The sequence below is a fragment of the Anopheles nili genome, chromosome 3 (assembly GCF_943737925.1).
Source record: "Anopheles nili chromosome 3, idAnoNiliSN_F5_01, whole genome shotgun sequence".
Lineage (NCBI taxonomy): Eukaryota > Metazoa > Arthropoda > Insecta > Diptera > Culicidae > Anopheles > Anopheles nili.
This window is the reverse complement of record NC_071292.1, coordinates 38,339,764-38,352,742: the sequence shown is the minus strand read 5'-3', so window position 1 is coordinate 38,352,742 and position 12,979 is coordinate 38,339,764. Positions and strand designations below refer to the sequence as shown.

The following is a 12,979-nucleotide window of genomic DNA, read 5'->3' as shown; positions in this document are numbered from 1 at the left end:
GTTGGAACCGACGCGATCGAGCGAGATCGCACCGTAATGGAGCTTTAATTTGAGCCCTTGATCGGCCACCTTCATGACACCTGCACAATGCCGAATGGAGTGTCGCGTTTTCACATCATTCCAAGGTATGAATTTGCGCTTCTGTTCGCACTCAGCGAATCGTGGCAATTTCGAACGCATTTACGCAATCCGCACGGATCGCACACTTTCCGTACTCGGCCGCCATCCGGAGCGATGGCGATGATGGCAAGTGATCTTTGAGATCCCATCTTCAAGGCTCTCTCAATCTTCTCATCCGCTCCGGATCATCTGCGAGGCAAGTACATCGCTGTAATTACGCCGGGGAATTGCGTCATCTCAAAATTACCCGTCATTGTTGGTACTCATGTGAATCTGGCTCGCGAGGGTTTTTAGCGTTCGGTTCGGAACCCTACGCGAACGCAAAAAAAAATATCACTGTTATTTCGCGTGCACTCGAATTCCACCTCACACTGCATGTGCGCGATCGGCAAACTGCCAACGTATTAGATTCAAAGTGAAACCAACGCCACAAGAAGATCGCAAAACCTGGCTGAGGGAAAAACCAGCCCTTGATTTAACCTAAGAGAAAAAGCCGCCACGCTAACGATTAATGCCGATCACGATCAATCTAACAGCCGAACGTAGGGTTTCTGAATTACAATGCGCAATGCGGGACAGATCGCGACAACCGCGACCGGGGTTGGTGTTTGAATTCTGAAGCATTCGAGGTAGGCATATGAGTGCCGTATGAGCAAATGCTGTACGCATAAGTGCCGCTATTTTTGCGCCACGATCAAAACCAATTCATCCCCGCCAAAAAACAAACCGTCATTGCTGCTAAGGATGGCGCTTTAATAAGCAGCATCACTGGTATGGTACAATGGAGGACGCAAAAATCCGGTTCAGAAGGGGTGTGTCCGATGACGCAGGTGGCTGTGAGTGTCGGCATCGTGCTAACGATTCGTTCCCAAACGCCATGCAGTGACTAAGGAAGTTCCGAATAATCGTGAGACTGTGGTTTTTTACCTCTTCAAACTCTCAAAGCATCCGGATCAATATTTGTTGGCACCTGGTGAGCTGAATGTACTCAAGGAAGCTCTTGCGACTACCACCACCTCGGCTGTTATTCGATACTGTGCAAAGTGCCCAAGTCTTTGAAGAGCTCGTTCGGAATTTTGCCAGTTTTGTTAAGTCATTTTACTCCACACTTTTTTACAATTACTGTTTGCGATTTTAAAACGAGACCCACTCTGTGCTTTTGCAAAGTAAACTCGAGCAAATGTCGATGAATATCGCATTCTCATTGTGAGCAAACAAAGCCCAAATTGTTTATTTAATACACTGCCTTTTGGGACGTTCTATCGAAGCAGTCAAAGCTTCATTTGGCAGATCGATGGAGAGCAGAAACCCGTCTCCTGAGTGTAGGAGCAAAAAGATATATTATACGATATTTTAACACAAACCATCATGCATATCACTTTATATCATATCAGTCATACAACATACTGGGAGATCTATCTCCTCGCTATCACGACACTCATCGTCAGCATCACGGATATCCGAAAAGAATTCAACGTCGTGGGAGGCGATCCACTGGACGCTGCGGCAACGGGATGTTACTAAGCTGCTAATGAGGATTCTTCGTAGCAATGTGCGATTTCCTCATTGACAGGAAGATACACATTCCTGGCAACAAACCCAACAAAGGAGAGAAGATCCTCACATCAGTGTGGTGATGATACAGTACTACTAGACGTCAGCTTTCTTGTATGCTGGTCGCATCGCGTGCTGTCGGATATCTTGGTATGGGTCCTCCAGGACCGTGGATTCACGATGTTCCGGCGTTCACAGTGAATCCGCGAGTTGCGACAATAGTACTACGCCAAATACGTGTCGACCGCTAGAACACTCGGAGACGATGTTATGAAGAAAATCCAGCCAATGAACCAAGAACATAATCCACCATCGTGTCCTGAAAGAAGGTGATACTCAAGGAAGAGTTGCGACTGCGAATTAATTCAGGGTTCTCACACTCTGCGAGATGGCAGCTGCAACGACTAAGCTCAGTAATAATTGCCAACTAAACACCAGCGTTAGGGAATAAAATTAAGAAAGCCGAGGATCGGCGTAAGATCATGGGATCTCCCACCCTTCGTGATTGGGAATTCCCAAATGCGAATGAAAACTTACCTATTTTGCTATCTATGTTATGAGTAATGGGATTTTATCAACCCAACACCTCTTCCTTCCATCTCACCGTATGTTTAAATTGAGATTTTATGTACTCCGCAAACGGCATACTGACATTGTACAGCGTAAAATCGGGTATACGTATAAACAGAATAATAAATGGTACAAGTAGTTTTATTTTTTTAAATTGAATTTGATAAACTTTTTGTCGATCGCAGGATCCGATCATGCTAAACATACATAAATAGTATGATCTTCGTCTGTTACCAAAATAATATGATATGTTCTGTTACCAAAATAATTGAAAATATTTTATTTTCAAAATTTAAATTCATTTCAAACGATGAGATTTATTCGATAAAAAACTCTAAAGCATTCTGTATTAAATTTTTTGAAATAATACATTCTTAACCCGTTATTTAATAAAGGATGCAAAGTTGATGTTTATCACGAGATTCAAAATTATATTACATTTACTCCAACTACAAACTAATCATCTATCACAATGAAATAACTTCTTTATTTATCGTCTTATCGAATTGCTTGGTCTAATGATTTATGAAACACATATTTTATCAATGCAGTGTTGCATAGTCTTTAAAACAGGCTGTTTCTGTCATGACAGCACATACATGAAGCCATTTCAGAAGGACAAAGGCCGTAAATGTGTTCTTACAACATGGTTTCATTAGCCCTGAGACAATTTTGCACCGAATGCATAATCGATCGATCGGCGTAGCTTCGATTCATTAGTATGCAGCAAAAACGGTGCATTCTGTTTTGCTGATTGCTCAACATAGATGCCATTTGACACTACAGCTAATGAACGAACGTGGAATTTTACTCTGTTATTCATTTATTGTTTCGTTTGAATGGTTTGTATCAGCTTTAAAGATTCACCATCCAACGCCCGTCCATATATCACTTGTTGCAAACCATACTGTAATTAGAGACAGCGCGGACTTCTTTCTTCCAACTGCAGTACGCATCTACTAAAGGTGGACCACAATGAACTGTCGTCGAATGAAAGCCACGAACGAATCGAATGAGTAATTTTCTGCTCATGTATTTGCAAATGAACCTTGATCATATACTACTCCGCTACTTGCATGCCCATTCAAAGCCACAATAAATGTGTAACACTTCAACCCATGCATTCCTGCAAATGAATAAACAAGAAGTGCTAAAATATCTCCTTGAATTTGAGTATTTTTAGTAAGAATGTTCCATACTTCAGCAATGAATCGGTCAAAATCAATGCGAACAAAACCCAAACAACTAATTAACGCACAAAGCTATATCAATGCACGAAAAGTAACCGACTTACCCGCGTGCAAGGTGCATTCCGTTCCAGATCACGCTTTCGCTGAGTGCTTTCGGATACGATGCAATTTAGCGGCTAACATGTTCTGCCGTTTTGTGTGAGCATGCTCAGAGCGCCTTCAGACTGCCAGCCTTTACAAATCGAACTAGCCTTCGTCCCAAACTAACCACCAATGGAATGCTGAATCTCAGCCTGGAGAAGTCTGGGCAGTTTGTAGGGTCCAAAGTCCACACAATTTTGTCGCTTTTCTTTATCACCCTATCCTACCCGTTGCTAGCAGACCCTAGCAGGCCAATGGGAACGAATGGCTCTGGTTGAAACAGGGCTTGCCCTCATGTTCTGCATTAAGGAGAAAAAAAAAATGCTACCCATCCCTAAACCATACCCGACCGAGAGAATTATGAAGGGTAACAACAACACCATGGTAGCGTCTAGCTCGGAATGTGTTATCGCTTTTGATTTCCAGTTTCGTCTATCTGTCTCCGATTTATAGTTCTTTTTTAACATTTCTTTACTCCTTCCTCCTCGAAGCGCTACACTTTCTTTCTCGTATTGGGTTGATTCCAACATCCCTTTGTCATCTAACCAGTAGTCTTATCACACGTTCTAGAAACTTCTTGTAACCGAAGGCACTAAATAGTGATCGCCAGTGAAAACCTACGGTATTTTGATCATCTTTACAAAATTGTCTTAAAATGTCCCACCTAGAAATGTAGGCTCCTAGAAATGTAGGCTCCTAGAAATGCTTTAAATTTGCAATTTACCACATCACATGACGACATGCGCGGGCTATTTAAATACCCTTTATTAACCTGTTGATTTGATTGCAGCTATTGTCGATTCATCACGCAGTCAGCAAACGCTCGCCGTCATTACTTGAAGGAAAGTCACATTCCCATTCCGTAAGTGCATCCGTAATCCGAGGAAAGCACGCCCGTATCACATGGCCGACCGTGCCGCGCCTCGAGTTACCATCCAGTCGTACTTTGATCTGCTGGTCCCAAAATCAACCCTGGCAGACGGAGCAGAAACGAAAATGATTAACATGTGAAAATGAAGTGAACGCTTCCGGACTGGTGCAAGGGCGTGCGTGACCGATAGAAGCACACACCAGTCGATGCGGTTACATATGCACGGCAAGGCGCTAAGATAAGCACGCCAGAAGATGCCCGGTACCACGTGGTCTTCACGTGATCTTCGATGCGATCACGAACCCCACGGAGCTAAGGCGTGAAATGCTCATCGATTGGTACCATGATAGTTTTCAATATAAGGAGGAGATCTACTAGCTTACGAAAGGCGTAACTTGGACTTTGATTTCACTGGTTTTCTACTGATCTATATATATACATATGTTTTTTTTCTTCAACATTTTCTGCCGACCAACAAGGTTAGGGCATGAACCTGAACCAAAAAACCCGCCGTGATGTAAGCTACTTCCTAAGCCTTGAACAATCTACGTGTAGACATCGCCACAACCGGTCATAACCGGTCGCACATACCTTTGATAAGATGATGAGGATGAACTGTGTATAACCAATGACCTTACCGTTTGCCGCATCGCGGCAGATTGTTGATGGTTTTTTTTTAAGTAAGTTTCATATATCAACCAGTGTTCTATCAGTCTCTCGGCCACCGAAATTGGACGAGATTTCCCGATCTTTTTCCGACACCATGGCCAGCAAGCCAGCGTTAATTCGTGATCAAGGCGGAATGTGCACCAGCAGGCATAAGGTATGAAGCGAAAGGTTATCCGTTATCATCACTTCCGTGAACGCCACTGGAGTGGAACAAGTGCAGAGGCGGTATGGTCCGATATAAATGAGTATGAGCATGCTCCGTACAATTAGCAGATTGCAGATACCAGCGCGGTTATGAACGCAGTAATTATATGGTATGCGTGTACCATCGTCAAGGATAAATTTTATATATTAAAACATGCTGTAAAGTGATAGAAATATCAATTATATTACTGCCTTTTCAACACTCGATCAATAAGAGAATATCGAAATAACAATCGCTACAAGGGTACATTAAACGTGTTATTTTGAATATCACACCAGCTGTTTCCTGTATTTGGATGTTCTAACAAAAATGTTTATTCTCAACATTTACTGTATATTACCAAATACTCATTTCAACACTTACAGTATTTTACAATATTTGTAGTTATTACCAACCAGTATTAGCATCAGAAATTTCATTAAATAGGCTTAGTTACGATGATCTCCATTTGTTTTTGAAACTTTATATGAATACAATAAAATATTGAATAGAAAATTAAAGGTTTTGTTTTACTATCAAATAAAATATCCTCATTAACAGGACCGTCCACCAACCCAATCTGTTTAGCAAAATGGTATAATGCTGATCTTAAAACCGTGAACAGCTCCTATTTAAAATTCAATAATTCGAACACACTAGCTGATATGCCAAGCCACGCTTGGCACACCGCTCCGGCGAACGACAAGTTTGCCGTTTGACCTTAGATTTCATACTCTTACCGATCGCTGCGTAGACGGCCCGGGCCCAGAAGTTAAGCAGTATGCAAAACGGGTTTGGTGCGATCAGCACCCATATACAACGATGATCGCGACGAGGATATTTTTTTTTCTTTTCTTTCTTCTGCGTCGATCGTTGATCGGAGGTCACAACGTTGCACTCGCACCAAGGCACGATGCCACGAAATCACGCTACGCACGGATTAGTTTAACTAGCGACTACGCACAACAACACTGCCGATTTGGGTTTTCGATCGTTTAACCAGGCCAATGCTTACTTCAACACCGATTGCACGGCGTTGCACATATCGAATAGGCAGGTGTACCGGATGAAAACAAACCTCGCAGCCGTTTCACCATTCCATGGCTCTCACTTCACCCTCCCTCGATCACCGCTGGCCGGTCGTTGTCTCTCCTTCTTTCCCGCTACCAATATTCCTTGACCTACCAATCGGAGAGTCCGGAGAGCGGTTAGCACTAGTGCGCTGTGGCTACATTTTCATCAACAAAAATCGAACCAAAATCGAAAACAAGACGGCAGCCACGGACGGTAACACGATGTTGTCAGGTCAATGTACGTAAACATACAATACTTACAATTGTAGATGTTGTTATTATTATAGTCAAAGGAATAGAAGATCGATACTTTGAATCATTGTTAACCAACCTGTGGATCTAAGGAAACCAACTTACCAACTTGCATTTTAACCATGCTCAACTGTTTCATTCACCTTACGTAAACCCAACCAAACACGATGCACTGATTAAGTTATTCAAATATATATACATATATATATATTTTCTCTATGTTAAGTTTTATTTTCCTTCGCATTTCAGATTCTTTTCACTTGTCTACATTTTCTGTTGCTAAATTTATAGTAACAAAATTTTACACATTTCGACTTACATTGCTGACGTTATGAATCGCTTTCACGTTATCATTATTTGTCGCGATCTGCTTCGTACGGAATATTCTTGGATTACCTTTACAATTATATCGCCCTTGCATGTGTCGCCCTTCACGGCGCATGGTGCTTTGTTAGTGTCATATCATATTCGTTCTACACTTGGTTGCTCGTTTTAACGTTGCCTATAGAACATATCTCAAGAAAGCCGAGCTTAGAGCCGGCTTGTTAATTGCAACGCACACGATCCACGATCTAGATAAACTCAATTTCCATCGAAACAACGGAGCTTTATTATGCAACGTCCGCGATTATTGGGCTTACTTGGTTTTACGCGATCTTTGTGAGGCATATTTTTCACTCATTGTGTTGTACCATTCAATGTTTTCACTGAAATGTTGCTGCTCACGTGTTATCTCAATTTTTACATCACTTATCTGAACATTTCTTATATTCCTCTACGTTCTTTGTTTTCTATCACCAGCTTATCACGTTCTGTATTTTTCGCGATTTGCAGTACGAATTTAAACAGCAAAACAAACTCATTTGTGTGTCGTTTTATTGAATGCGTCCGTAATTTACTTTTCTTGCCTTGACCTTTAAAGTTATTATCTTGTAACGGAATGAATTTTATATATTTCCTAAGCTACTTCAAGCAACGAATGGAGGGTTACTAAAGGTTTCTTCTTTGTTCAAGAATACACTTGTGAATTGAGAGAAATTCACAGTTCTTCGTTTGCAACGTTCATATCACTAACTGAAACGAAAACGAAGAGCATTGTGATCGGTTTCCTGCCACAATTGTAAAGTAAAAAAAATAACTCATCAACATGATATTTATATTGCTTCCAACACAAGCATCTGTCAACCATTTTGATGTTGCAAATATTATGGGATCGCCTTTCAGACATTCCTACATTTCAGGAAAGAAGAAAACCGTACGTTGCAACAACTTGCAAGCAAAACCATTGTAGAAAAACGCTTACAATGTTTTCACAGATTTGGCAAGTGTCAGAAAATGATTGCGCATGTGGCCACATATCAGTTATAAAAATGCTCGCTATCAAAGCGAATTTTCATTTTGAATGTAAGCTACCACAAATTCAACCGCAAAAGCACCCGAGTAGCAGAAAAAAGACTATGCTACGTGTCACCTGCCTCTTGGAACGAAAAATAAGCGCTTCATAAACTTATCACCATATGCTTATGCTTCATGCAGCGTTATCCCAATTTGACCCATCGACCAAATTTAAACAAACGCACAAAGCCCTACATACTATATAAACTAAATCACGATCACTGAATGTCTCTCGTGCGGTACACATCTGAGAAGAGGAAGGGATTTCTTTTTTTATTTTGTTTTTATTTCTGCCAATATGTATACCAATCGAGCGATATGTATACTTATCAGACATAATCCCAGAGTGAAACAAAAACCAACCAATTATTACCCGAATGAAAACTAAGCAATCGCTCGATCATTGGCAAGGAGCACTAACGTTCAATTGAATCGAATGAAACTTAAAGTATTGCAAGGGACTTCCACGACTGATCTTCGTTACTCGGTTGACTTTTGTTTTCCTTACTAAATGCTCTCGTGGCCACAATTGATGCGCCGATGATTGGTTTGAAAGACTTGGTGGGTTTAATTTGACGAATATCCTTGCTTATGGTTTTGAGGAGCATGATTTTAGGGATAAACAGATGAAACAGAGAAACACCCCATCAGTATGCAACAGCACAAATCAAACATAATGTTCTGTGTACGTGAAACAATAAACGAATAATAATTTTATTACGTAACGCTTTTACCTCATGAATTGAATTGTGTTATGCAACAGGGATGACAAAAATGAATCGGAATAAATAAATAATTTTCAACAAATTATACCCAATATCATTGTTTACTGTACCGCGGAAAAAATGGTTGAATTTTTGCTGTACCTCTCCGTTAGGTCAATGTGTAATGAATATATGATTTACCCATTCGATTGTTTCGATTATCTCAGATGCATAGATCGCTGCTCTTGAGCTCGCAGACTCTTCCTACAACCTGTGAAAATCATTGTATACTAGTCATGAGCTACGGCGTACCGCAGCTAAAAAATATACCCTACCATTATGTATTCCCGCAAACCAAACACGCAAAATCTGATACATTATCAAACACATTCATTCAACCAAATGAAGCACCGGGGCTAAATGCGTCCAAACGAGACAACATACACTCTCTTGTTATGAAAGAAACAATGTACAAAAACTATAAATAATTTAATATACATAAAGCTTGGAAAATGAAGTCTCAAGTACACAACCTTTGGTGAAAAGATTGCAATTTTGGATTGACATGCGAGGACGCGCACGTGTGCTGCATAGTAAATTTAGAAAGAAACAACTTTGCATCGACTAAATTACATCAATCAACCAACTGTTACGGCAAAACCGGGGAAAGCAACGTATTCTTCTAAGCACTTTTAGCGTGCCGTTAATCTAATCTTAATTTTCTTCTTTTTAACCTTCATTACAGTTGATTTTGTCTTTCCTTCTCCATTTGCCAATCACACACACACACACACACGCATGCTCCTGGTCTCGATCCAACTTCTTACATGCACTTCATGCGTTTGTCCTAAACTCAATAATAAGGTAAGAACAAATTATAGAACCCTCAAGTTGATCACCAAAGATTCAGGAGCCATCACGTACCTAATAATCTGGTTTTATGCTCCCCCCCGCTGTTCACACTCAGCAAATCAATGCAACTAAAATCCTAATCCCTCGAACGTTACCTCCAACTGGACATTGCTTCCCAGGATTGCATTCATATATGATATATATGACCTATCGTGCTTTCGAGGTTACCACGGATGATGGCGAGCTTGAATTGGGCGTAGCATAAATTCGATCCTCCGACAATGCTAATGGCATATTCGTGCACGAGCAGTAAGCATAAATCCCGAACAAGCGCACAGTAGGGATGACAACCACGAGGTTATGATTTTCTTATTTGGCTGAGGCAAGGGAGGATGATATTCGGCGAGTGCTTTAAACGGGACCAACGTCGCTCTGATACCGAGCCGTCAGATAGTTTGCCGCTTCACTCATCTGTTCGAGTGATCGGTACAAACCTATCAGATGCGTGCGGAATTGCTTGGCAAGCTCAATGCTGCGATCTTGCTCCTGGTTTCCCTCCGACTCGATACCAGAATCATTTTCCGCTGACGTTTCACTCTCGGAGTCGCTCAGCATGCTTGCCGAGTTAGAGGATGCTACCGATACTGTGCTCGGACGACGTGTGTGACCTTTCGCCGAAGTCGGTGCAATGGTAGCAGGGCTGATGCTGCTGTTTGTTTCTACCTTTTCGCTTCCGGTCGAAGACGATCCGGTGTTGCTGCTGTTCGTTGTTGCGACCGTGTTACTGCTAGTGCTATTTGTGGTACTACTACTGTTACTGCTACCATTAGATGAAGCCGATTTCGTCGCACAGCTCATGACCACCGACTCTTCGACGTTATCTTCCGCATCCTGGCGACCCCAGAGCAAATCCACCTTTACTACTTTTAGCATTTTGTAGACCTCGAACAGCTCGGAAGTGATCAAGACTTCTTCTATCGAGGCACGATTCGTTTTTTTACCATGGTGGGATCCAAGGTGTTGAGCTTTTGGGGCGGCAGGTACCGTATCCGTGGTGTCGCCAACCTATCCACACAAAAATAAATAACCAATATGAAGCACGATTAGTTGACTTTTTTCTCGCCTCCATAAACAAAATAGACTCGAGTCCTTCGTTCATTTCATATTAACAAACAGTCGAGTTCATGTCTAATGTCTTGCACACCAGAATCATCCGGATCCACAACATCGAGTGTTGCACTTTCTATAAATATTATTTATGCATGCTGCAAGGGACACTTGTCGCAAACAAAAATATCACATGCGTCAAGCCGTTGGTTTACACCACTATATGGGTGGCGGCAAATATCTTCGCGCGCACCGAAGTCGATCGCAATTCTACGCTGAGAAGCGAACCGAATTAGATTACTACAAAGCAATTGATCGAAAGTTGTTAAAATTAAAATACGTTACACGCATCATCCTGCGCATACACTACCACTATGCACAAACATACATGTGTGTATTGTTGTGATTTCACTTTCATTTTTGCAAGAAACCCTATCTTAAAAAAGAAATGATTGATAGCATTAAGGAAAAGAGAAATCCCTTCCCTATCCTACGTATTTGCAGAAACAATCAACAATGCTGAAGAAAACATATACATACTTGGCTTGTGTACCTCCTGGGTATTGATTCACAAAACACCAATGACATTGCAAAAACTATAATTTGCACCCGAGCTCAAGATGTATTTTTTCTCTCTTGCTTTTCTATTTTGTGGAAAATATTTGTATTTGTTTTTTTTTTATGTAAAATATATTCAAACCATGGCCTTCTCAAAACTAGGTGTGGTGATAGACCCCAACTATATTGAGAAATAAATAAGTCAACACACATTTAAGCTGACGCAACGATCCACATCAAGCAAAACTAATGCGCAAACTGCTCGCTAGTGACGTTTATTGCAGACACAAAAAACTCCACACTTTTCGAAGCGGCGTGAATAACGCGAAAATTGCACACAAAACAAAGCTTCCACCAACAGCCTCAATTTGTAGCGCTAAATATTTTCTTGGCTTTCTTGACCGACGACGTCCAGTGTGCGGTTTGCTGGCTAGGAAATCTTCATCGTCCAGCTGTTGCCACCACAGAAGATTGGAAAGTCGATGCAATCTCGTGCCAAACATGGTGCAATTGACGTCAAGGGAATGGAAAGAAGAAAGCAAGTTGAACAAAAATAATGGTTTCTCACAACAATGCTTGTAATGAATGTTATAAAGAAATGCTCTTAACGTCCGCTTTCAAAATGACACCATGGAAATAAGGTACAACTTTAACAAAACATCGTTATTTTAGTTGTCGTGAAAGCTGTTTTGTCCACATGAAAGAAGAACTACGTAAGCCTAGCCTTAAAACAATCCACCTTAGCAATTTAGTTGCATATCAAAATTACCTTACGATCCATCAAACGACAGGGCACCAGTATCGTTTCATCCATTATGTTTACATTCTTGACAAATTTTTCCATAGCATTCAGTATGCTTTGATGAGAAAATTCCTGATCATCGTGCCGAGCAATCCGCCGTAAGCTGTTTCTATATGATTCACATGGGAGAAAAAAAAACAAACACATTTATACTACATATCATAACAAAATTAGGCTCAGGCCCAGCATTATACAAATAGCAAATTTTTATAACTTTAAATGTTATATTGAATATTACGATTATTATGTCGTACACGGGTATGAAGACTCAATACTTGAAACGCTGTACAGTAACAAAAAGACATGGTCAATCACAAAAACCGAATGCGACCGAGGGCAGCATTGGCCTGGTATGTCACCATTAGCATGTAACGTGCAATTTCCACCGTAACATTTGATGTAATGGTAACTACAGGACAACGTGTGAATCAAGTAGAAAGCCTCAAGGTCTACCTTAGCAAGCACTTCTGTCCGTAAGGTTTACTTACTGGAAACCCGTACAAGTTCACGCTTACCTGGGGCGGGCACCCTTCCATATAATGATGCAAACGTCGGTGACATAAAAATGACATTTTGAAGTGAGCTTTCGCAGGGCAAAAATAGTATGAAGCAACAAGAGGACACAACTGCAAACAGATAAGCGAAATGGGAGGCCTTATCGTGTATCAAAAAAGTGGCCAACATACATTTGTTGCTCTCACTGCTTCAACCTTGCACCTAATTCCGTATTTCGCCTGTCCTTCTTTAGTAACGTTCTAACTCCTATCATACCCGCTTTCATCAGCAGGAAAGATGGTAAAAGAAGCACAAAAAAAATGTACTCATGAAATCATGAAACAATACGCTGGTGTTTGCAGTTGTCACCAAAATATACAATATGCAATGTGACCCTATATATTGAAAGATTTTGTCACTGACATATCTTTATCACTGCCAT

The 12,979-nt window shown here is 41.0% G+C and overlaps 1 protein-coding gene across 2 annotated transcripts; it reads right to left on the bottom strand.

The window, feature by feature from the left end:
• Positions 1-6,831: 6,831 nt before the first annotated feature.
• On the bottom strand, positions 6,832-12,151 carry LOC128727102 (protein rtoA). Of its 2 annotated transcripts, XM_053820969.1 has the most exons (3): positions 12,010-12,151; positions 10,444-10,640; positions 6,832-10,362 (listed from the first exon to the last, which is right to left on the bottom strand). In XM_053820969.1, exons 1-3 carry the CDS (start codon positions 12,082-12,084, stop codon positions 9,987-9,989), a joined length of 648 nt encoding a protein of 215 aa, XP_053676944.1. In that variant the 5' UTR covers positions 12,085-12,151; the 3' UTR covers positions 6,832-9,986. The 2 variants fall into 2 exon arrangements, with proteins under 2 accessions (XP_053676944.1, XP_053676943.1); XM_053820968.1 differs by having other exon boundaries at positions 6,832-10,640.
• Between the last annotated feature and the right edge of the window lie 828 nt (positions 12,152-12,979).